This window comes from Ranitomeya variabilis, chromosome 2 (genome assembly GCF_051348905.1).
Source record: "Ranitomeya variabilis isolate aRanVar5 chromosome 2, aRanVar5.hap1, whole genome shotgun sequence".
Lineage (NCBI taxonomy): Eukaryota > Metazoa > Chordata > Amphibia > Anura > Dendrobatidae > Ranitomeya > Ranitomeya variabilis.
The window spans coordinates 234,331,195-234,352,173 of record NC_135233.1 but is presented as its reverse complement, the minus strand read 5'-3'; the positions used below and the strand labels follow the sequence as shown (position 1 = coordinate 234,352,173).

Genomic DNA, 20,979 nt, shown 5'->3' with positions numbered 1-20,979 from the left:
CAAATGCCATGTGGTGGGATAATTTGTTTCCTGGAGGTGGTGGGATCACTGAGAGTGTTATACAAAGGGTCACTGTGTGCTCAGCCTATTCCACCACACTCCTCCTAGAGTATAGGATTCTGATCTTCAGACTGCAGACTGTTATGTGGGCGGTCCTACTCATGAAGGAGGCAAGTCATGTGGGCAATCCTACTCATGGTGGAGGCATGTCATGTGGGTGGTCCTACTCATGGAGAAGGCAAGTCATGTGGGCAATCTTACTCATTGTGGAGGCAAGTCATGTGGGCGGTCCTACTCATGGTGGAGGCAAGTCAGGTGGACGGTCCTACTCATGGTGGAGGCAAGTCATATGGTCGGTCCTACTCATGGTGGAGGCAAGTCATGTGGACGGTCCTACTCATGGAGGAGGCAAATCATGTGGGTGGTCCTACTCATGGAGGAGGTAAGTCATGTGGGAGTTCCTACTCATGGTGGAGGCAAGTCATGTGGGTGGTCTTACTCATGGTGGAGGCAAGTCATGTGGGCAGTCCTAGTCATGGTGGAGGCAAGTCATGTGAGCGGTCCAACATAGTAGATGCAAGTCATGTGGGCGGTCCTACTCATGGTGGAGGCAAGGTATGTGGGCAATCCTAATGGTGGAGGCAAGTCATGTGGGCGGTCCTAGTCATGGTGGAGGCAAGTCATATGAGCGGTCCAACATAGTAGATGCAAGTCATGTGGGCGGTCCTACTCATGGTGGAGGCAAGGTATGTGGGCAATCCTAATGGTGGAGGCAAGTCATGTGGGCGGTCCTACTCATGGTGGAGGCAAGTCATGTGGGCAATCCCACTCATGGTGGGGGCAAGTCATGTGGGCGGTCCTACTCATGGTGGAGGCAAGTCATGTGGACGGTCCTAGTCATGGTGGAGGCAAGTCATGTGGACAGTCCTAGTCATGGAGCAGGCAAGTCATGTGGACGGTCCTAGTCATGGAGGAGGCAAGTCATGTGGGTGGTCCTACTCATGGAGAAGGCAAGTCATGTGGGCAGTCCTAGTCATGGTGGAAGAACGTGATAAGGGTAGTCCTACTCATGGTGGAGGTTGTGAATCACTGAGTGACTTTGCCCATTTGACTCTTCACTAAATGAAATATAATGTTGTGGGGAGAGAGTTTGTATCTGTGAAGCATGGAACGTAGGAGTTTTCTTCAGTTCCGCAGATCACAGGGTGCAGTTTCTTCGATTTCAGAGGCAAAGAAACCTTTTTATTTATTTATTTTTTTACACCAAACTTATTTTATTTAAAACTATATATATATTACACATCCGTATATTCAATGCATTCAGATTTCCCTCACCGTACAGTTTAATTTATGGGATTCTCAAGCATGACCAGGCTCAATGTAACCCCCTCCTCACCACCCACATCCGTCCTCACAGCAGAAGACGGCGACTTCACATGTGACGAAACTTGATGCCAGGAAAAAAAAAATCATTAAATCTGAGTTTTTACAAATAATTCTCCCCAATTAACGGAAAAAAAAAAACTGCAGAAGATTCTCGGAGAGAAGAAATCAGGCACGTGTAGAAATAAATATCTTCCCCCTCTTGGACTTGCAGCTCATGACAGTCTCAGAATAGGAAATGCAAAATGATTCAGGGGCGGGGCCTGACATTCGGCCATGCCCCATGGACAGGGGGAGGGGCATGGTATAGTTTGATTCGCTCAGGGAAAATAATTTGCATTAATATTGGTTCCCAAAGGCCCAGATTTTGTCACAGTGCATTATGGGAAACCTTAAAGGAGAGCTTCTATCAAAAAATGATAAAATGTCTCTGAGAACGTTGGCAAGTGCTCCCCGATACAGTTTGGTTTCCACACAGTAGCAGCTTGTGGTTCTCTCCATCAGAAGATCCCACTTTCTGTAGCCATGAGCATCTTAGAAGAAGACGACGACGATTCACCTCATAGTTTTTAAGACGACTGGGAAACACCCCCAGAGAAGAGAAGCAGCGAGGGAAGAAAAGTCTAGTGAGGAAGAGGACGACGAGTTAGGAGACCATGGAGGACAGGACAGAAATGCCGAACAAGGCCCCAGAATTAGAGATACTGCCACCTCGGAATAGAAACATGGAGGACGCTGATCACTGAGGCACGAGGCGCAGGGTGTTAATCAAGAAGGGGTTGAGGTCCTCAGAGTTCACCGCTCGATGAAGTGAGGGTTCGGATGCACTGCGCTCAATTTTTGGGAGAGCTCGCTGCAACAGCTCAATAGAAGAAAGGATCTAAAAGAGAGACGTGAGAATCCATGTAAATGTGACCCTCAAATGACAGGTACATACATTACTGGTCCTGAGTTACATCCTGTATTATACCCCAGAGCTGCACTCACTATTCTGCTGGTGCAGTCACTGTGTCATATATTACATTACTGATCCTGTACTAATCCTGAGTTACATCCTGTATTATACTCCAGAGCTGCACTCACTATTCTGCTGGTGCTGTCACTGTGTACATACATCACATTACTGATCCGGAGTTACATCCTGTATTATACTCCAGAGCTGCGCTCACTATTCTGCTGGTGCAGTCACTGTGTACATACATTACTGATCCTGAGTTACACCCTGTATTATACTCCAAAGCTGCACTCACAATTCTGCTCGTACAGTCACTATATACATACATTACATTACTGATCCTGAGTTACATCCTGTATTATTCTCCAGAACCGCACTCACTATTCTGCTCGCACAGTCACTGGATACATACATTACTGATCCTGTACTGATCCTGAGTTACATCCTGTATTATACTCCTGAGCTGCACTCACTATTCTGCTGGTGTAGTCACTGTGTACATACATTACTTATGCTGTACTGATCCTGAGTTACATCCTGTATTATACTCCTGAGCTGCACTCACTATTCTGCTGGTGTAGTCACTGTGTACATACATTACTTATGCTGTACTGATCCTGAGTTACATACTGTGTTATACTCCAGAGCTGCACTCCCTATTCTGCTGGTGCAGTCAATGTGTACATACATTACATTACTGATCCTGAGTTACATCCTGTATTATTACTTCAGAGCAGCACTCACTATTCTGCTTGTGCAGTCACTGTGTACATACATTACTGATCCTGTACTGATCCTTAGTTACATCCTGTATTACACTCCAGAGCTGCACTCACTATTCTGCTGGTGCTGTCACTGTGTACATACATCACATTACTGAACCTGTACTGATCCTGAGTTACATCCTGTATTATTCTCCAGAAGAAACACTCACTATTCTTCTGCTGGTGCAGTCACTGTGTACATACATTACTGATCCCGAGTTACCTCCTGTATTATACCCCAGAGCTGCACTCACTATTCTGCTGGTGCAGTCACTGTGTACATCCAGTAACACTGTGCTCACCTGTGGGAACAGCGGCCTCTCATCCCTCTTGAATTTCAGGCAATTTGCTAGAAGTCTTTTCATGGCTTTGGGGCAATTGTTCGAGACTTTACTGAGGTCAGGAGTGAGGTATCCGCGTCCGACCATGAAGATGATCTGAGGATGTGATAGTACGGTGATTATGCGGAGCCTTCACTTTGCACTATGTGCTCAACTCACGACCATGCGAGTTGTAAACACTAACGGAAAGAGCAATTTTTACAATTCTGACCACTGTCCCTTTATAAGGTTATAACTCTGGAACGCTTCAACGGATCCTGCTGATTATGAAAATGTTTTTCGTGACATATTGTACTTCACGTTAGTGATAACATTTCTTCAATATGACTTGCATTTATTTTTGAAAAAAAAAACAAAACAGAAATTTGGCAAAAATGTTGAAAATTTAGCATTTTTCTAATTTAATTTTTGTACCCTTAAATTAGTCTACTTTACATCAGCACAATTTTGGAAACATTTTTTTTGTTGTTAGGAAGTTATAAGGGTTAAAAGTTGATCAGTAATTTCTCATTTTTCCAACAATTTACAAAATCATATATTTTTTGTTTAGAGACCACATGACATTTAAAGTGACTTTGAGGGGGTCTTTATGACAGAAAATACCCCAAAGCGACACCATTCTAAAAACTGCACCCCTCAAGGTAGTCAAAACCACATTCAAGAAGTTTATTAACCCTTCAGGTGCTTCACAGGAGCTGAAGCAATGTGAAAGGAAAAAAAATTAACATTTCATTTTTTCACAAAAAGTTTTACTTTAGACCCCAATTTTTTTTTTACTTTCACAAGGGTAACAAGAGAAAATGGACCTCAAAATTTGTTGTGCAATTTCTCCTAAATACGCAGATACCCCATATGTGGGGGAAAACCACTGGGCGCACGGCAGGGAAGGAACGCCATTTAACTTTTTGAATGTACAATTTCCTGAAATAATTAGCGCATGCTATGTGGCATTTGGAGAGCCCCTGATGTGCCTAAACAGTGGAAACCTCCCATGAGTGACCCCATTTTGGAAACCACACCCCTAAAGGAATTTGTCCAGGGGTATAGTAAGCATTTTGAACTCACAGGTAATACACAGAATTTGATAACATTAGGTTGTCATATTGAATATGTCGTCATTAGTGTTGAGCGCAAGTGCTCGCTACTACAGTTTGCATCAGGAGCTCGAGTCCCCACCTCATCCAAAAAAAAAAATTAATAAAATGTGGGGATCTGTGATCCTCCGTGCATACTCGAGTAACGAGCACTTGTGCTCAACACTACAGAGGAGCAAATATCTTCGGCCCACTCCTTATTCGGCAAGTAATACCACTTACCGAAGAAGCTGCAGAGGGAACCCGGATACATGGAGCGCGCCGGCTGATCAGCTCTCCGGCACCGCAGCTGCATGTGTCACAGCTGTGTAACTGTCACACCACATGCATGGATTGCCTGTGTGTTGGGCTCTTCATACATGTGGTGTGACTGTCACACAGCTGTGACACATGCAGCTGCGGTGCCGGACAGCTCATCAGCCGGCGCGCTCCATGTATCCGGGTTCCCTCTGCAGCTTCTCCGGTAAGCGCTATAGCTTGCCGAATAAGGAGGGAGCCGAAGATATTCACTCATCTCTACTCAACACTAGCCATCATGTCAGCATCAGTTTTGTTTTAACTTTTGTAAACCTTCCCAATTCCAACCCCAACTACAAAGAATGGAAAAAAATGCAATTCTTTTTATTTTATAATTTTTATCTAAGGGGGCAACAAAGAGGGATTTGATTTACTATTTTTTTTTTAATCACTGTGGTAGGGTCTATCAGTGATCAAAAGGAACGAATAGGAGAAATTCCTTATTGTGCCGGGTACTGGCCAGCAGATCTCGGCTTGCGCACTGCGTATGCGACCACCATTTATTTCCAGGAAGGTGACGCGGAAGGCCGGGGGATGGCGGAGGTATCGCAATGTGGGGGGCTTGGGGGATCCCATTTCTTTTTTTTCTTTTTTTTTTTTTAAATCCAAAATCTTTTGGAGCAAAACGCAGCAGAGTACAATAAATGCAGAGTCACAGATCAACAACACATATCAAATTAAAACCACAGGATTATGAGCTAAACAGTTTGACCTGCACCAACTTGAGTCCAAACTCTCATTTTGTTATAAGGGGAAATACAAACAAAGCCAAGGGTAGCAGGTGGGGGGAAGGAAGGTGTTGAGTGTGACTAGCAACAGACCTAAAACAAATTAACAATGATACTGAGGAAGTAGAAAGGAAAGGGCCTAGTATCAAGCAAGTCTAGACTCAGTATGGAAGGGCATGATCTATTATGGCCAATAGAGGGGCTGCTAAGGAAGAATCCAGCCAGAGGGCCCAAGATCAAATTCTTTTTTCCTTCTGCTTAAGGGAAGAAGTTAGTAAGTATTCATATTGAAAGAATTTACCCTGTTAATAAGCTCTTGAATACAGGGAGAGTTCGAGGACTTAAAATTTGCAGCAACACAAAATCTTGCAGATATCAGAATATGTGAAAGAACCGTCCCCATCTTGTCCAGACCAAGATGTAAGACCGCCAGACTGGGTTCTGGGGGTATTCTCTGGCCTAAAATGTGTGAGCACAGATCAAAAACCCTAAGCCAGAATGGAAGAATTATCAGACAGTCCCACCACAAATGGCTCAAGGAACCTTTTTAAATGCAACCTTCTCCAGCAAAGGGGGGAATAATTTGGGGAGAAGCGAGCTATTCTCACCGGATAGAGATACCATCTGAGGCGCAGTTTTTTATCTGCTCTAGGTGATTAACACATGGGGGACCCCATTTCTCTCTTCTCTGATATAATCTAACATATCAGAGGAAAGAGAAATAAATGGAAAAATCAGACTTTTTGTGATCGCTGTTATTCGGTGTATAACGGCGAACACATTACAGGGGACAGTAAAAAACGGCCCTGATCATGTTCTCCAGGGTCTCCCCGGTAGGCGAGATCCCAGGAATTTTCCAACGCTGGGGGGCTCTATACCCTTATTTCTCATCATCGTTAAAAAGTGGCGCTGAGGAATAAGTACCCTTAACTGCTGCCGTTAAAAGGGGTATCGGCGATAGTTAAGGGGTTAAATCCCACCCCCGTCCAGAAGAACTCCCAATATGCGCTTACAACCAAATGCTGTTAGGCATACTGGGAGTTGTAGTTTTTAACAAATAAGTTGCTGGCTGAGCAACACTACCCGTGGAGAATGGAGCCATGACATCTTTGTACTGCAAGTCACAGAAGCCTCTGCTCATCACCTGGTCTCTGTTGTTGATATTTGCATAGGGTAGCAGTCCGGCCATCAACTCGTACAGCACCACCCCGTAGGCGTAGACATCAGACTGGAAGCTGTACGGACTATTCTCCTGCATCCTTATCACCTCCGGGGCCTGGAAAAAAGGGAGAAACCATCAGCGCGGGAGCAAGAATACACAGCAAGTCACAAAGCGGCGGAGTGACGAGCTCACCATCCATAGGATGGAACCACTGGGCTGCTCCACCTGCTGTGATCCACTCCATCGCGTCTTTACCGTGGCCAACCCAAAATCTCCAATCTTCACGGTGAGCCCCTCGTGAAGGAAGATGTCTGCACACTCAGTTAAGGAGGAAAACGAGTCAACAGCAAGGGTTTCCTCCATGTATGACCCTCAATCAGCAAGTGACCGGCTGCCAAGAGCGTCTCTATCGCTCTGCAGAACCCAGCGAAGTACACAGACGCCCGTTGGTTTCAATAGGAATTGTGTAATGCTTCTGTTCACCTTTGGTGGCGCTGTAGGTCATAAGGGGGTGGAGCATGACATATTGCACCGCCCCTTAGAATAAATAAAATGTATTAGGCCTATCCATAGTGCTCCCTTAAGAAAAACCCTTTAAAAGAAAAAAAAAAAAAAAGTGCGGGGTGAAAGGATACTGTTGGATTTCAGATCACGATGGATGATATTCTTCGCATGGAGGTAGCTAAGAAAAAAAATAAGTGAAAAATTATAAGAGGCTGAAAAGTTACGCCCTGATAGAGGGGAGGCCAGACGGAGGCTCGGAGGAGCCCCCAGGGGTGTAGTAGGTCGGCTATGAGGCTATTTTCTGGCTTGGATTCATTATGGTATAGGGGGGCGTTCGGACCCCACAGAGGAGCTCATTACTTACTCCATCCCCTGCGCCGTCTGTCGTGCGATGTCGATCAGCTGGAAAACGTCAAATCGCGTCTCGATGACGTGCAGGTGGCGATACAGGCTGCTCCCCTCGCACCACTGGGTGATTATTGCAAAGGTGGGTTTTGTCATGAAGCCCATGAAGAGGAGGATGTTGACGTGACGCGTTTTCCTGTAAGGGGGGGGAAGTGTTAGTGGACAGATTTCGGGAAGGGTGGTCTTCCCCGGGATGAGACCCCTTCCTCACCTGAGAACCTGCATCTCGTTCTTAAAGGCCTGGATTTGCTCTGCGGTTGGATTGGTCACTTTGAGGATCTTGACGGCTACGTCACCATGCCACTTGCCTCTGTACACCGTGCCAAAGGAGCCTGTGCCAATGCGCTTTAGTATCACCACCTCGCTGGAGTTCACCTCCCAGTAGTAGCTGGAGTCCCGGTAACCCAACTGTTTCTAGAGGAGAAAGGAGGGAACCAAGGGCGTCATTTACATGACGTGTAGGACCCCCAGTGTACATGTACAGCAGGTGTCGGGGGGGAATGGGCTTCGGAGTAGAGCTTGCTTTATATGCAGCCATCAGTAATATACAGAGGGACTCCTGCTGAAGCGGCTAGGATAGGAGATAACTCTGATCATGGCTGTTTCTCTGATAGATACTGGCATTAATATCGGATCCTCCAATCTCATATCCACTGTGATCATGGGGTGCCGATGGGCAGTAATGGCAGCAGAGGACTCAAAGAAGCTGGAGGTTGTGGCAGCCAAAAAAAAACATAATTCTGGTGTTTTGATTTTTTTTTTCTTGTTACATCGTTTACCGATCTGATTAATTTACTTTACATTTTGATTGATTGGGCGTTTCTGAACACAGAGATACCAAATATGTGTATTTTTTTTAAATTGTATTATTTTGGATGGAGCAAAAGTGGGGTGAATTGAACTTATTTTTTTTCCTTTTACGTTATGTTTTTTTTTTACTGTCTGCAATAGTCCCCTTGTGCTAGACATTGCAGGGCTTCAGCATAAATGATGATCTTCTATGAACGCGGGCCACGGCTCCACCATGGGCCGGAATTCAGAGAAGATTTACAATGACAGGCACGGGGATCTTCTGCAGACCACCAACTGTCATAACAACCCATCGGCACCCCGCAATCACGTGACGGAGGCCAATGGGTAGGTCTTGTGACACGCTTCCACCAGGCATATGTTAAATGCCACGGTCAGAGATTCACAATGTCATTTATATGGGTTATCCAGTACTTTAATGAACACGTAGTTGCTAACAAAGGCAACTACTTGTCAGTTGTCCCCAGCGCCAGTCATTGACCACTCCTGCCAGAGTTTCAGCTTCTCCTTGTCAACAGAGCAGTGGTTTCTCTTCCTGTTGACAGGGTGGGACTACTGATGTCATGCTGATTGACAGCTGACTTCTCCCTAATAGGCAGCTGGGAGCCAGCTGTCAATCAGCATGACACCAGTCCCGCCCTGTAAACAGGAAAATAAACGGTTGCTCTGTTGACATGATGTCAGCAGATGTCTGTGACCGCTCTGTGCCAGTGGAGAACGGCACTGGGCAAACAGGCATGTAGGTACCAACTACCTGCCTGTTACGTCTTTGGCACATTTTTTTTCTCTAAAATTCCGGCTATCCCTTTTAACTTGTTAGCAGCCGCGGGTGGATCTCGGATTCACTCGTGGCTGTTAGAGGCACATGACAGCTGTTCGCATCAGCTGTCCTGCACAGGAAAAGATGCGGGCTCAGTGCCAGAGTCTGCATCAATGGGAGAGACACAATCCTGGCTGTACCTATACATCCAAGGTCGTGAAGAGGTTAAGCCCGCGCCGCACATCGAAGTGGGGGGCAATCTGAAGAGTTTCTCCTTTCAATTAAATATCCATCACTCACCACTTTCTTCTTATCATCAGAAGACGAAGTCCTACGGTCTCTTGGGGCCTCCACAGGCGACTTGGCTGGTGGGGACTTACTGCCAACAGGGGGGACAGTTTTGGGGGTTCCATCCTTTGCTGAAAATAAAAGATTTAATGTTATGTACAGACCAAAGGGCGCTGGACGGAGAGGAGGACACACAGGGGTCTATTCTGGGTGGGGTGGCTGAAAGGAGGATACAGAGGGGTTCATACAGGTGACGGAAGTGATGGCTGGAGAGAGGAGGACACACAGTGGTCTATAGAGGGAATGCGGGCACAGTATGGAGAGAGGACACAGGGGTCCATACTGGGAACAGGGGCACTGCATGAAGAGAGGAGGACACAGGTGAACATACAGGGGACGCTGGATGGAGAAAAGGAAAACAGATGGCTCTTTACAGGGAACAAGGCACTAGAAGGAGGGGAGGATATTGGGGTCTATACAGTGGACAGAAAAGCGGAGAATGGACAGAGAATACAGTGTGATCTATACAGGGGATGGGGGGCTGCAGGATGGAGAGGAAGGATACACTGGGGTCTATACAGTAGGCATTGGATAGGAAGGGGGAGGTTTAGGGGTCTATACAGTGGGCGTTGGATTGAGAGGGGAGGATATGGGGGTCTATACATAGAGGAAACATAACTCACGAGAGATTGCTGCATTCCTTAATGCCTCCTAACAAAAAGAAAAATGTGACAATGAATGATCCAATGATACATTTGGGGGTCCACTCCTTGTCTGAGAGGGAAGCAGCGGCTTCTACAGACCTCCCCAAGAATTGAATCCATATAATAGTGTTATAACAAATCCTCGGTTCCAGACGCGGCGAGAGTTATAGATGAATTCCAAGAGGAGGAGGGCAGTGATGTCTGAATATGAATGGACATGGCTGACTGGGGTCTACGTCTGTCTAGTAGCCCACGTCCCACCGACACCCACCTGTAATACCTGGTACTAGGGGCCCGGACAGCCCTTCCCACCCTGGACAGTATCATCATATGAAGAGACGTATTGGGAGATGAAAGGGTTCTCAACGTCAGCCATTAGAGAGGGCACAGTGGTGCCTGTTAGTCGAGCCCTAATTTAAAGGGGCGCATTTTGGCAATGCCCATAAATAACTACTAAACAGGACTGATACCCCATGGACGCTGGTCCATGCCTCAGCTGAGATCATGGCACATAAACCCCTGGTGATCAGAGGGGGCACCACAGGGACACATATATCCTGCAGCGGCCACTACAGGAAAAATGTGGTATTACATGTGATGCAGGGTGCTCCAGAGCACTTGGAAGCAACCCTAACAAATAAGATGTGCTCTGACCGGATATAAAACATTATAAAAATGAATGCCCCCTGCCATTGTCAATGCCCAGTGGTCTATGCTCATGGCCCTCTCTACCTCCAATACAACGGGGTCTACACTAATAGCACAGCCGCTCCCTTCCTGACAGGGTACCTCAATGACGCTGTTATCCACCGGACCAGTGGTGCTGTCAATATGAACGTTGGGGGTGGAGGTGGAGCGATGCCGTTGCAGGGGTTGCCCCTCGCTGGGGAATGAAAAGGATGCAGCTCCAGGGTGCTGTGTCCGGGGGCTGCTGGAGGGAGAGATGGAATGGGCTGGGAACCAGGGACATCAACACAGAATGACACAGATGTGACGAGGACAGTATGGAGGCGTCATTACCTGGATGGCTGTGGGGTGTAGGGTTCATGGATAATGCCAGGGGAATGATCGTAATAATAATCCTGACAACTGGGTACTGGTCTAAAGGACAAGCAAACAAGAGGCATTAGGAATCGGGCGGTGGGTAAAGAGCGAGATCTGTACCTCATGTGGCTGCCGTGAGTGGCGTCTGTGTGCCCAACTTTCTGCACAATTTGTCGCATAATTTTTTCAATATTTATATCCAAAATTCTGATTAATTTTATAATATGTCTTTATAATGCTCAGAGTTCAAAAAATTCTGCAGAGCCATAGTGCTACATGGTACGATTCTTTCTACTTGCAGCCACCACTAGGGGGAGCTCCCTGTATACAGAGATACATAATAAGATTCTGTCTGCAGTCACCACTAGGGGGAGCTCCCAGTATACAGAGATACATAAGATTCTGTCTGCAGTCACCACTAGGGGGAGCTCCCTGTATACAGAAATACATAAGATTCTGTCTGCAGTCACCACTAGGGGAGCTCCCTGTATACAGAGATACATGATAAGATTCTGTCTGCAGTCACCACTAGGGGGAGCTCCCAGTATACAGAGATACATGATAAGATTCTGTCTGCAGTCACCACTAGGGGGAGCTCCCAGTATACAGAGATACATAAGATTCTGTCTGCAGTCACCACTAGGGGGAGCTCCCTGTATACAGAAATACATAAGATTCTGTCTGCAGTCACCACTAGGGGGAGCTCCCTGTATACAGAAATACATAAGATTCTGTCTGCAGTCACCACTAGGGGAGCTCCCTGTATACAGAAATACATAAGATTCTGTCTGCAGTCACCACTAGGGGGAGCTCCCTGTATACAGAGATATATGATAAGATTCTGTCTGCAGTTAGCTCCCCCTTGTGGTGTTTGCATAAATTTCATAACTCATCTCCATGTCTTTCAGAAGTCTGTATCAGAAAAATGGAGCCAGACCGCTATTTAAACGCATTTTCGGGCATTCATCCTGTGTCTTAGCCATTTACTATTGATATTTGTTATATGTACTATTTATAATATTAAAGGTTTTTTTGAATAAATCATTGCTCTATATTTTTCCTCTTTGTTTATTATTTAAACGCACAGTGTAGAATTGTAATCTATTTTTCCATAAAGATCTCTTCTGAATGTGAAGTCTTTAGACTTCCACGCTTCACTCACTACAATCAGGATACCGTTCCTGCCATTCACCGACAGGAAGGTGAAATGCTGATAATGCTGCAGGCCTGAAATATCAAGTGTATTAGTAAGCATGCATGGTAACCGGGCTGTCGGGGGCGGTGGCTCTTACTTGGGCAGCTTGGTTATATCCACACAGGCGGTGGGCACCTTACTGCTGCAGTGCTGGTGAAACTTGTACCCGCAGGTCTGACAGCGAAAACCATGAAACAGGAACTTGAGGCAGAAGTCGCAGAACGCCAGGTTAAAGTGGGTTTTCCGTACCTGCAGCAAGGCATTGTGGGAAAATGAGATGATGGCGGCGGCAGAAAGACAGAACCCGGGTGCACAGATGGAGAACTCACAAAATTGTGCATGGACAGTGGGACGTCAGCCAGGACCTCCACCATCAGCTCCTCCCCCACCAGTGGCGTGATGTCCGTCTCCCAGTCTGTGAGGGTTTTTCGTCTGCAGGGAAATAGGTCATATTACTTGATACGGTTTGCACCTTCCCCTTTAAGTGGCATCCAATATGGTTGTCAATCTTCAGTAACATGTAACTAGGGAGAAATGAGGGCAGTTCTATCTGCAGCCCCATGACAGCACTGCTGTGCAGCACAGGGGTTCACTTATTTACGAGGCCAGTGATGGCGTCTAGGAGAGAAATAAATAAAAAATGAACCTGCAGCAGCATGGCGTTACATAACTGCATCCAATGCTGGGAGAGAAGTGTTAGGGGAAGGTAACGCCGAGCTGCCAACACGCGGGGAAGGCAGCGCTGAGCGAGAGCCACCCATATGGAGCTGAACAGCGATGCAGCAGAGCCGAGTGTGTCCTCACATCCGTCACTAAGGAGGAGGAGGATGCGCTCCACACGATAAGCCCCGCGCCAGTATATAACCAGCCGGAGGTCCGTCACCCTGCTCCGTACCCGTGTAGCAGGCGATACACCGCACAGCACTGCTGGTTCAGGCCACGCACTTTCAGCGCCTTATCCAGGGAGTCGTAGACGGTCATCCCCGGACGGACATTCACCTGGAAACAGACACGGACAGCAAGAAGTATAGTGATGGCTCCATGTAATATCCATCCATCTCTTCCACCCCCTATACCCTGATGCCTCCAGGTCTGACTCACCACTGTCCTCTGCTGGTTGGGCAGATAGACTTTGACGGTGCCCCCAGACTTCCCTTCTGCGGCTGTCACTTCACTCTGCGATCCTCGGGGTCCCTCTTGGGGAAGCAGTCCTCGCCCCCCAGGACTTGGTAGCTCCAGGACGGCTGCCGACAACATGACGGCGCTTCCTTTGCCGAGTTCCTGAGACAGGGAGCGCAGAGCGCCATTGGCAATGTTCGCCGGTGGGGTATGGGATCGCTTCATTGGGACACTGCAAACAAAAGAGAGCGGTTTAGAGCCAGGGTGAAGGACAGGACTCCTGCTCTCGCCCAGAAGTGAGGTCCTCCGCCTGCCTTCTCCTTGGCCACGCTCACCCACTGCCCGAAGCTTGCTATCGAGCTGCATCTCTCGCACAGGAGAAAAAGATCCGCCTGTCTGAGCCATTTGGCGGAACAATAACTGTGGCAGATGGAGGAGAGGGGAGTCATAAAACAGAAAGTGGGAGGTGGAGAGATGGGGGAGCAGCGGGACTGACAGCCACAGGCAGCTTAAAGGGGACTGTCAAAATCAGCCATTCAGAGGGGCCGGGAAAGGAGTAAGAGGGGAGGAGGAGCCTGGGAGGGAAAAAGAGGAAGGAGAGGAGGAGCCTGGGAGGGAAAAAGAGGAAGGAGGAGGAGGAGCCTGGGAGGGAAAAAGAGGAAGGAGAGGAGGAGCCTGGGAGGGAAAAAGAGGAAGGAGAGGAGGAGCCTGGGAGGGAAAAAGAGGAAGGAGAGGAGGAGCCTGGGAGGGAAAAAGAGGAAGGAGAGGAGGAGCCTGGGAGGGAGGGGACCAGAGGGGGAGGGAGGGAGGGGACCAGAGGGGGAGGGAGGGGACCAGAGGGGGAGGGAGGGAGGGGACCAGAGGGGGAGGGAGGGAGGGGACCAGAGGGGGAGGGAGGGAGGGGACCAGAGGGGGAGGGAGGGAGGGGACCGGAGGGGGAGGGAGGGAGGGGACCGGAGGGGGAGGGAGGGAGGGAGGGGACCGGAGGGGGAGAGAGGGAGGGGACCGGAGGGGGAGAGAGGGAGGGGACCAGAGGGGGAGAGAGGGAGGGGACCAGAGGGGGAGAGAGGGAGGGGACCAGAGGGGGAGAGAGGGAGGGGACGAGAGGGAGGGGACCAGAGAGGGAGGGGGAGAGAGGGAGGGGACCAGAGAGGGAGGGGGGGAGGGAGGGGACCAGAGAGTGAGGGGGGGAGGGGGGGGACCAGAGGGGGGGAGGGAGGGGGGGGGAGGGAGGGGGAGGGAGGGAGAGGGAGGGGGGGAGGGAGGGGGGGACCAGAGGGAGGGGGAGAGAGGGAGGGAACCAGAGGGGGAGAGAGGGAGGGGACCGGAGGGGGAGGGAGGGAGGGGACCGGAGGGGGAGGGAGGGAGGGGACCGGAGGGGGAGGGAGGGAGGGAGGGGACCGGAGGGGGAGAGAGGGAGGGGACCAGAGGGGGAGAGAGGGAGGGGACCAGAGGGGGAGAGAGGGAGGGGACCAGAGGGGGAGAGAGGGAGGGGACCAGAGGGGGAGAGAGGGAGGGGACCAGAGAGGGAGGGGGAGAGAGGGAGGGGACCAGAGAGGGAGGGGGAGAGAGGGAGGGGACCAGAGAGGGAGGGGGAGAGAGGGAGGGGACCAGAGAGTGAGGGGGGGAGGGGGGGGACCAGAGGGGGGGAGGGAGGGAGGGGGAGGGAGGGGGGGGAGGGAGGGGGGGGACCAGAGGGAGGGGGAGAGAGGGAGGGGACCAGAGGGGGAGAGAGGGAGGGAACCAGAGGGGGAGAGAGGGAGGGGACCAGAGGGGGAGAGAGGGAGGGGACCAGAGGGGGAGAGAGGGAGGGGACCAGAGGGGGAGAGAGGGAGGGGACCAGAGGGGGAGGGGGGGAGGGAGGGGACCAGAGAGGGAGGGGGGGAGGGAGGGGACCAGAGGGGGAGGGGGGGAGGGAGGGGACCAGAGGGGGAGGGAGGGAGGGAGGGGACCAGAGGGGGAGGGAGGGAGGGAGGGGACCAGAGGGGGAGGGAGGGAGGGAGGGGACCAGAGGGGGAGGGAGGGGACCAGAGGGGGAGGGAGGGAGGGGACCAGAGGGGGAGGGGGGGAGGGGACCAGAGGGGGAGGGAGGGGGAGGGAGGGAGGGGGAGGGAGGGGACCAGAGGGGGAGGGAGGGGGAGGGAGGGAGGGGACCAGAGGGGGAGGGAGGGAGGGGACCAGAGGGGGAGGGAGGGAGGGAGGGGACCGGAGGGGGAGGGAGGGGACCGGAGGGGGAGGGAGGGAGGGGACCGGAGGGGGAGGGAGGGAGGGGACCGGAGGGGGAGGGAGGGAGGGGACCGGGGAGGGAGGGAGGGGACCGGAGGGGGAGGGAGGGAGGGGACCGGAGGGGGAGGGAGGGAGGGGACCGGAGGGGGAGGGAGGGGACCGGAGGCAGGAGACCGGAGGGAGGGAGAGGGATGGGGAGGGATGGAGGAGACTGGAGGGAGGGATGGAGGAGACCGGAGGGAGGGGGAGGGATGGAGGAGACCGGAGGGGGAGGGATGGAGGAGACCGGAGGGAGGGGGAGGGAGGGGGAGGGATGGAGGAGACCGGAGGGAGGGGGAGGGATGGAGGAGACCGGAGGGAGGGGGAGGGAGGGGGAGGGAGGGGGAGGGAGAGGGAGGGGGAGGGAGAGGGAGGGGGAGGGAGAGGGAGGGGGAGGGAGAGGGAGGGGGAGGGGGAGGGGGAGGGAGAGGGAGGGGGAGGGAGGGGGAGGGAGGGGGAGGGAGGGGGAGGGAGGGGGAGGGGGAGGGGGAGGGAGGAGACCGGAGGGAGGAGCCTGTGGGCAGAGATGCAGACATGCAGGAAATAAGCATGTTGCAAACAATACCTGTACTGAGCCATGTTCTCACCTTGCTGGGCACAGTCTCTTATCCTCAGCCTTCACTATGCGCTATCTGGAAGAGGAGTGTAGAGAGTTAATAGGTAAAATCAGCAGTCAAAAGCCTGCGTCACTGCTCCTAGTGGCTGGAGAGATCATTACAACCAGTGATTACAAGGTGGGGGATTATAGAGGAAGAGGAGCCAATCAGAGCTGCAGAATGGTTGGTTATTGGATTAATAGTGGCTCCAGAGCAGGGTGCACACCCCAGAGCCACATTGTCAGATCGAGCCAACGCCATGGGTGAAATCTTACCACCCGTTCTGCCATAATACGGCTGCCCCAGAAATGAGCACAGCGCCCTGTCTGTAGTCACCCGTCCCTCCGGAGCTCTTCTGGTCTCCCAGACATGGAAATCCCAGGTGAGCAGGCAGAGGGCCATAACTAAAGCTGTGGACTTCCCCTTTAATAGTCCCCTGCAGCGCGCAGGTGTGTGCGTAGGAACAACATAGCAGCCATATGCAGTGATCACAATCCGCGACTCCTCAGCAGTCACAGAACTACAGCTCCCAGCATGCCTCGTCAGAAGGTATCAGGTCATGCTGGGAGTTGTAGTATGCAAAGCAGCCGGAGAGTTATAGTTTAGAGGGAACAGATCTAGAGCTGCAGGCCCCATACACTGACAGCAAGCAGAGAGCTGGAAAATGGCGAGGAAATAAGGCATTGTCGGAATAGAGCAGGTGCAGAATGCCACTGTTCCGGCACGGCCCCGTTATCCGGTGATTACAGGTCCGGCCCTCGCAGACAGGACACGGTGCACACAGGAATGTCGCTAAACACAGGAATGTCGCTACACACAGGCTCGCACCGTGTCATGGATCCGGGGCGCTTACAGCACAGTCAGTACTGGATGTGTCATTACTTCCTGACGTCACGCCGGCCTTTTCTCACTCACCCGGTGCTGGGAGCCGCCGCCATGTCACACGGAGCACGTCCCGGTCCCGCCCCCTCCTGCGCCCTGCTCTCCGCCGCATGCTATTGGTGGAAGGGAACGTCAATCAAACGTCTCTCGGTTCCTCCCAGGGCCAAAGAGGAGGAAGAGGGCGGCAGTGACGTCACGGGAGAGGGCGGGGCGTGCTCGGTGGTGACGTAATACGATAAACCTGCAGGAGACGGAGTGTCGGCGGTGGTTCTCTGCATGAGGGGAATGGAATGGATGGATACCTCAGACTGGAGGACATGGCCGCAGTCTCGGGGTCCACACGGTGTCTGAGGAGAGGGGTTTTACTGAAGTGGGTTTGTTTTTTGCGGTTTTCTCACTGGATATGACTGGTTTTCTGTCACCATCTGCTTTGACATGGAAACGCGACAAAAAGTCTCGAAAACGTGCGAGTGTGTGCTGAGGGAGCTCTGGCAGGAGCCTGTGCACACGGCACTTTCCAGCGGTTTCCCCTTCTCTTCCAGATGTGACGAATTCAGGCAGGGCCGGACTGGGACTAAAATTCAGCCCTGGCATTTGAAGTTACACAGGCCCACTTGTCACATGGTGACTGTATAATACCTTTGTACACTTGTAGGCAGGGCCGGTTTTAGGCAAAGTGGGGCCCTAGGCAAAGTTTAAAATGGGTCCCCAAATGCTAACATATTGCACATCACACAGAAGCCTTTCTGTTGTATTTACGTGCGCTGAGTTCAGGCCGCTAAACGAGTTTGATCGACAATACTGAAGTTGTTCAACGCTTGTTTCCCGGCCTCTTTCCACCAGCTGAGGAATAATGATGAGACAGAACGATCACTAATAGATCACCATACAGTATCATGTTTTCAGCAGCACATCTACAGTTTACACTGGCAATGTGCTGCTGACAACAAGGCTTTTTGTTCCAGCAAAAACAATCCAAATATGCAGCATTTTACTTGTTTAGTAAAATACACCCCATAGTCCTCCATATATTATAATGTGCTCCATAGTCCTCCATATAGTATAATACACTCCCTATAGTCCTCCATATATTAAAATACACTGCTCAGTCCTCCACATAGTATAATACACTCCTCATAGTCCTCCATATAGCATAATACAATCCTCATAGTCCTCCATATAGCATAATACAATCCTCATAGTGCTCCATATAGTATAATGCACCGCCACAGTCATCCATGTAGTACAATTCTCTTCCCATAGTATAATGCACCCCATAGTTCTTCATATAGTATAACGTATTCCCCATAGTCCTCGATACAGTATAATGCAGCCCACATATAGTATAATGCAGCCACCCCAGAGTATAATGCAGCCACCCCACAGAGTATAATGCAGCCACCCCAGAGTATGTAACCCCCATAGAATATAATACAGCCCACCTCCCCATAATATATAATGTAGCCCCCCATAGAATATAATGCAGCCCCCCATAGTATATAACGCAGCCTCCCCCATAGAAAATAATATACCCCCACAATAGTATATAACACAGCCACATAGTACATAACATGGCCTCCCCCATAGAATATAATATACTCCCCATAGTATATAGCAAAGCCCGCATATTATATAGCACAAACCGCATAGTATACAGCACAGCCTGCATACTATAGCACAGCTCGCGTAGTAGATAACACAGCCCACACAGCAGTATACAGCACAGACCACACAGTAGTATACAGCACAGACCACGCAGTAGTATACAGCACAGCCCACGTAGAAGTATACAGCACAGTCCACACAGTAGTATACAGCACAGCCCACAGAGTAATATATACAGCACAGCCCACAAAGTAATATATACAGCACAGCCCACAAAGTAATATATACAGCACAGCCCACAGAGAACTATATACAGCACAGCCCACAGAGAACTATATACAGCACAGCCCACAGAGAGCTATATAAAGCACAGCCCAGAGTACTATATACAGCACAGCCCAGAGTACTATATAAAGCACAGCCCAGAGAGTACTATATACAGCACAGCCCAGAGAGTACTATATACAGCACAGCCCACAGAGAACTATATACAGCACAGCCCACAGAGAACTATATAAAGCACAGCCCAGAGTACTATATACAGCACAGCCCAGAGTACTATATAAAGCACAGCCCAGAGAGTACTATATACAGCACAGCCCAGAGAGTACTATATACAGCACAGCCCAGAGAGTACTATATACAGCACAGCCCAGAGAGTACTATATACAGCACAGCCCACAGAGTACTATATACAGCACAGCCCACAGAGTACTATACACAGCACAGCCCACAGAGTACTATATACAGCACAGCCCACAGAGTACTATATACAGCACACAGTAGTATACAGCACAGAGCACAGCCCACAGAGTACTATATACAGCACAGCCCACAGAGATCTATATACAGCACACAGTAGTATACAGCACAGAGCACAGCCCACAGAGAACTATATACAGCCCACAGTAGTATACAGCACAGAGCACAGCCCACAGAGAACTATATACAGCACAGAGCACAGCCCACAGAGAACTATATACAGCCCACAGTAGCATACAGCACAGAGCACAGCCCACAGAGAACTATATACAGCCCACAGAGAACTATATACAGCACAGAGCACAGCCCACAGAGAACTATATACAGCCCACAGTAGCATACAGCACAGCCCACAGATAACTATATACAGCCCACAGTAGTATACAGCACAGATCACAGCCCACAGAGAACTATATACAGCACAGAGCACAGCCCACAGAGAACTATATACAGCCCACAGTAGCATACAGCACAGAGCACAGCCCACAGATAACTATATACAGCCCACAGTAGTATACAGCACAGCCCACAGAGAGCTATATACAGCCCACAGTAGTATAGAGCACAGCCCACAGAGAACTATATACAGCCCACAGCAGTATACAGCACAGAGCACAGCCCACAGAGAACTATATACAGCCCACAGCAGTATACAGCACAGAGCACAGCCCACAGAGAACTATATATAGCACAGAGCACACAGTAGTCTACAGCACAGAGCACAGCCCACAGAGAGCTATATACAGCCCACAGCAGTATACAGCACAGAGCACAGCCCACAGAGAACTATATACAGCCCACAGTAGTATACAGCACAGAGCACAGCCCACAGAGAACTATATACAGCCCACAGCAGTATACAGCACAGAGCACAGCCCACAGAGAACTATATACAGCCCACAGCAGTATACAGCACAGAGCACAGCCCACAGAGAGCTATATACAGCCCACATCTCTTCTCTTCCTCCCCTCACCTCCTCCGAGAATGGCCCCACAGTACAGAAAAAAAAAAACTCTCCTCACCTCTCCTCGTGCCCAGCGTTGCTTCCTGGTTCCTGCTCCTGTCTCAGCAGCTGCAGTCTGCCCGGGACACAGCAGGTGCGCGATGATATGACGTCATCGCGCACCCGCAGTGTCAGAGGCAGAGCGGGGAATGATGGGAGAGGAGCGTCTGTAGACGCTCTCCTCCATCATTGCATTCAACTGTACCGGCGTCTATACGCCGGTATAGTTGAATGCGGGGGCGGCGGATTGAGCGGCCCACCACTGGCACCGGCCCTTCTGGCATTTGCCAGAAGTGCCCTATGGCCAGTCCG

General features: G+C 50.4%; 2 protein-coding genes across 14 annotated transcripts in view; one reads left to right on the top strand and one right to left on the bottom strand.

Moving 5' to 3' along the window:
- Nucleotides 1-1,236: 1,236 nt before the first annotated feature.
- Nucleotides 1,237-17,439, bottom strand: ARAF (A-Raf proto-oncogene, serine/threonine kinase). 11 transcript variants are annotated; one of them, XM_077284036.1, is made up of 17 exons: nt 17,330-17,439; nt 16,406-16,450; nt 13,536-13,785; nt 13,330-13,433; nt 12,764-12,866; nt 12,532-12,683; nt 11,216-11,296; nt 10,985-11,126; nt 10,175-10,202; nt 9,504-9,622; nt 7,845-8,047; nt 7,593-7,769; nt 7,360-7,406; nt 6,917-7,035; nt 6,707-6,838; nt 3,405-3,539; nt 1,237-2,263 (listed from the first exon to the last, which is right to left on the bottom strand). In XM_077284036.1, exons 3-17 carry the CDS (start codon nt 13,776-13,778, stop codon nt 2,123-2,125), a joined length of 1,926 nt encoding a protein of 641 aa, XP_077140151.1. In that variant the 5' UTR covers nt 13,779-13,785; nt 16,406-16,450; nt 17,330-17,439; the 3' UTR covers nt 1,237-2,122. The 11 variants fall into 11 exon arrangements, with proteins under 11 accessions (XP_077140151.1, XP_077140158.1, XP_077140150.1 ...); XM_077284043.1 differs by having other exon boundaries at nt 10,985-11,123; XM_077284035.1 differs by having other exon boundaries at nt 10,985-11,123; nt 16,384-16,450; nt 17,330-17,376.
- Nucleotides 17,440-17,529: 90 nt separating this feature from the next.
- ZNF618 (zinc finger protein 618) overlaps nt 17,530-20,979 on the top strand; it is a 229,253-nt gene continuing 225,803 nt past the window's right edge. For 2 of the 3 annotated variants that reach the window (XM_077284028.1, XM_077284025.1), the window contains exon 1: nt 17,530-17,666. The gene's annotated coding sequence lies outside the window, so the exon portion shown is untranslated. The remainder of the gene's footprint in view (nt 17,667-20,979) is intronic. The other variant, XM_077284026.1, reaches the window with a different exon arrangement.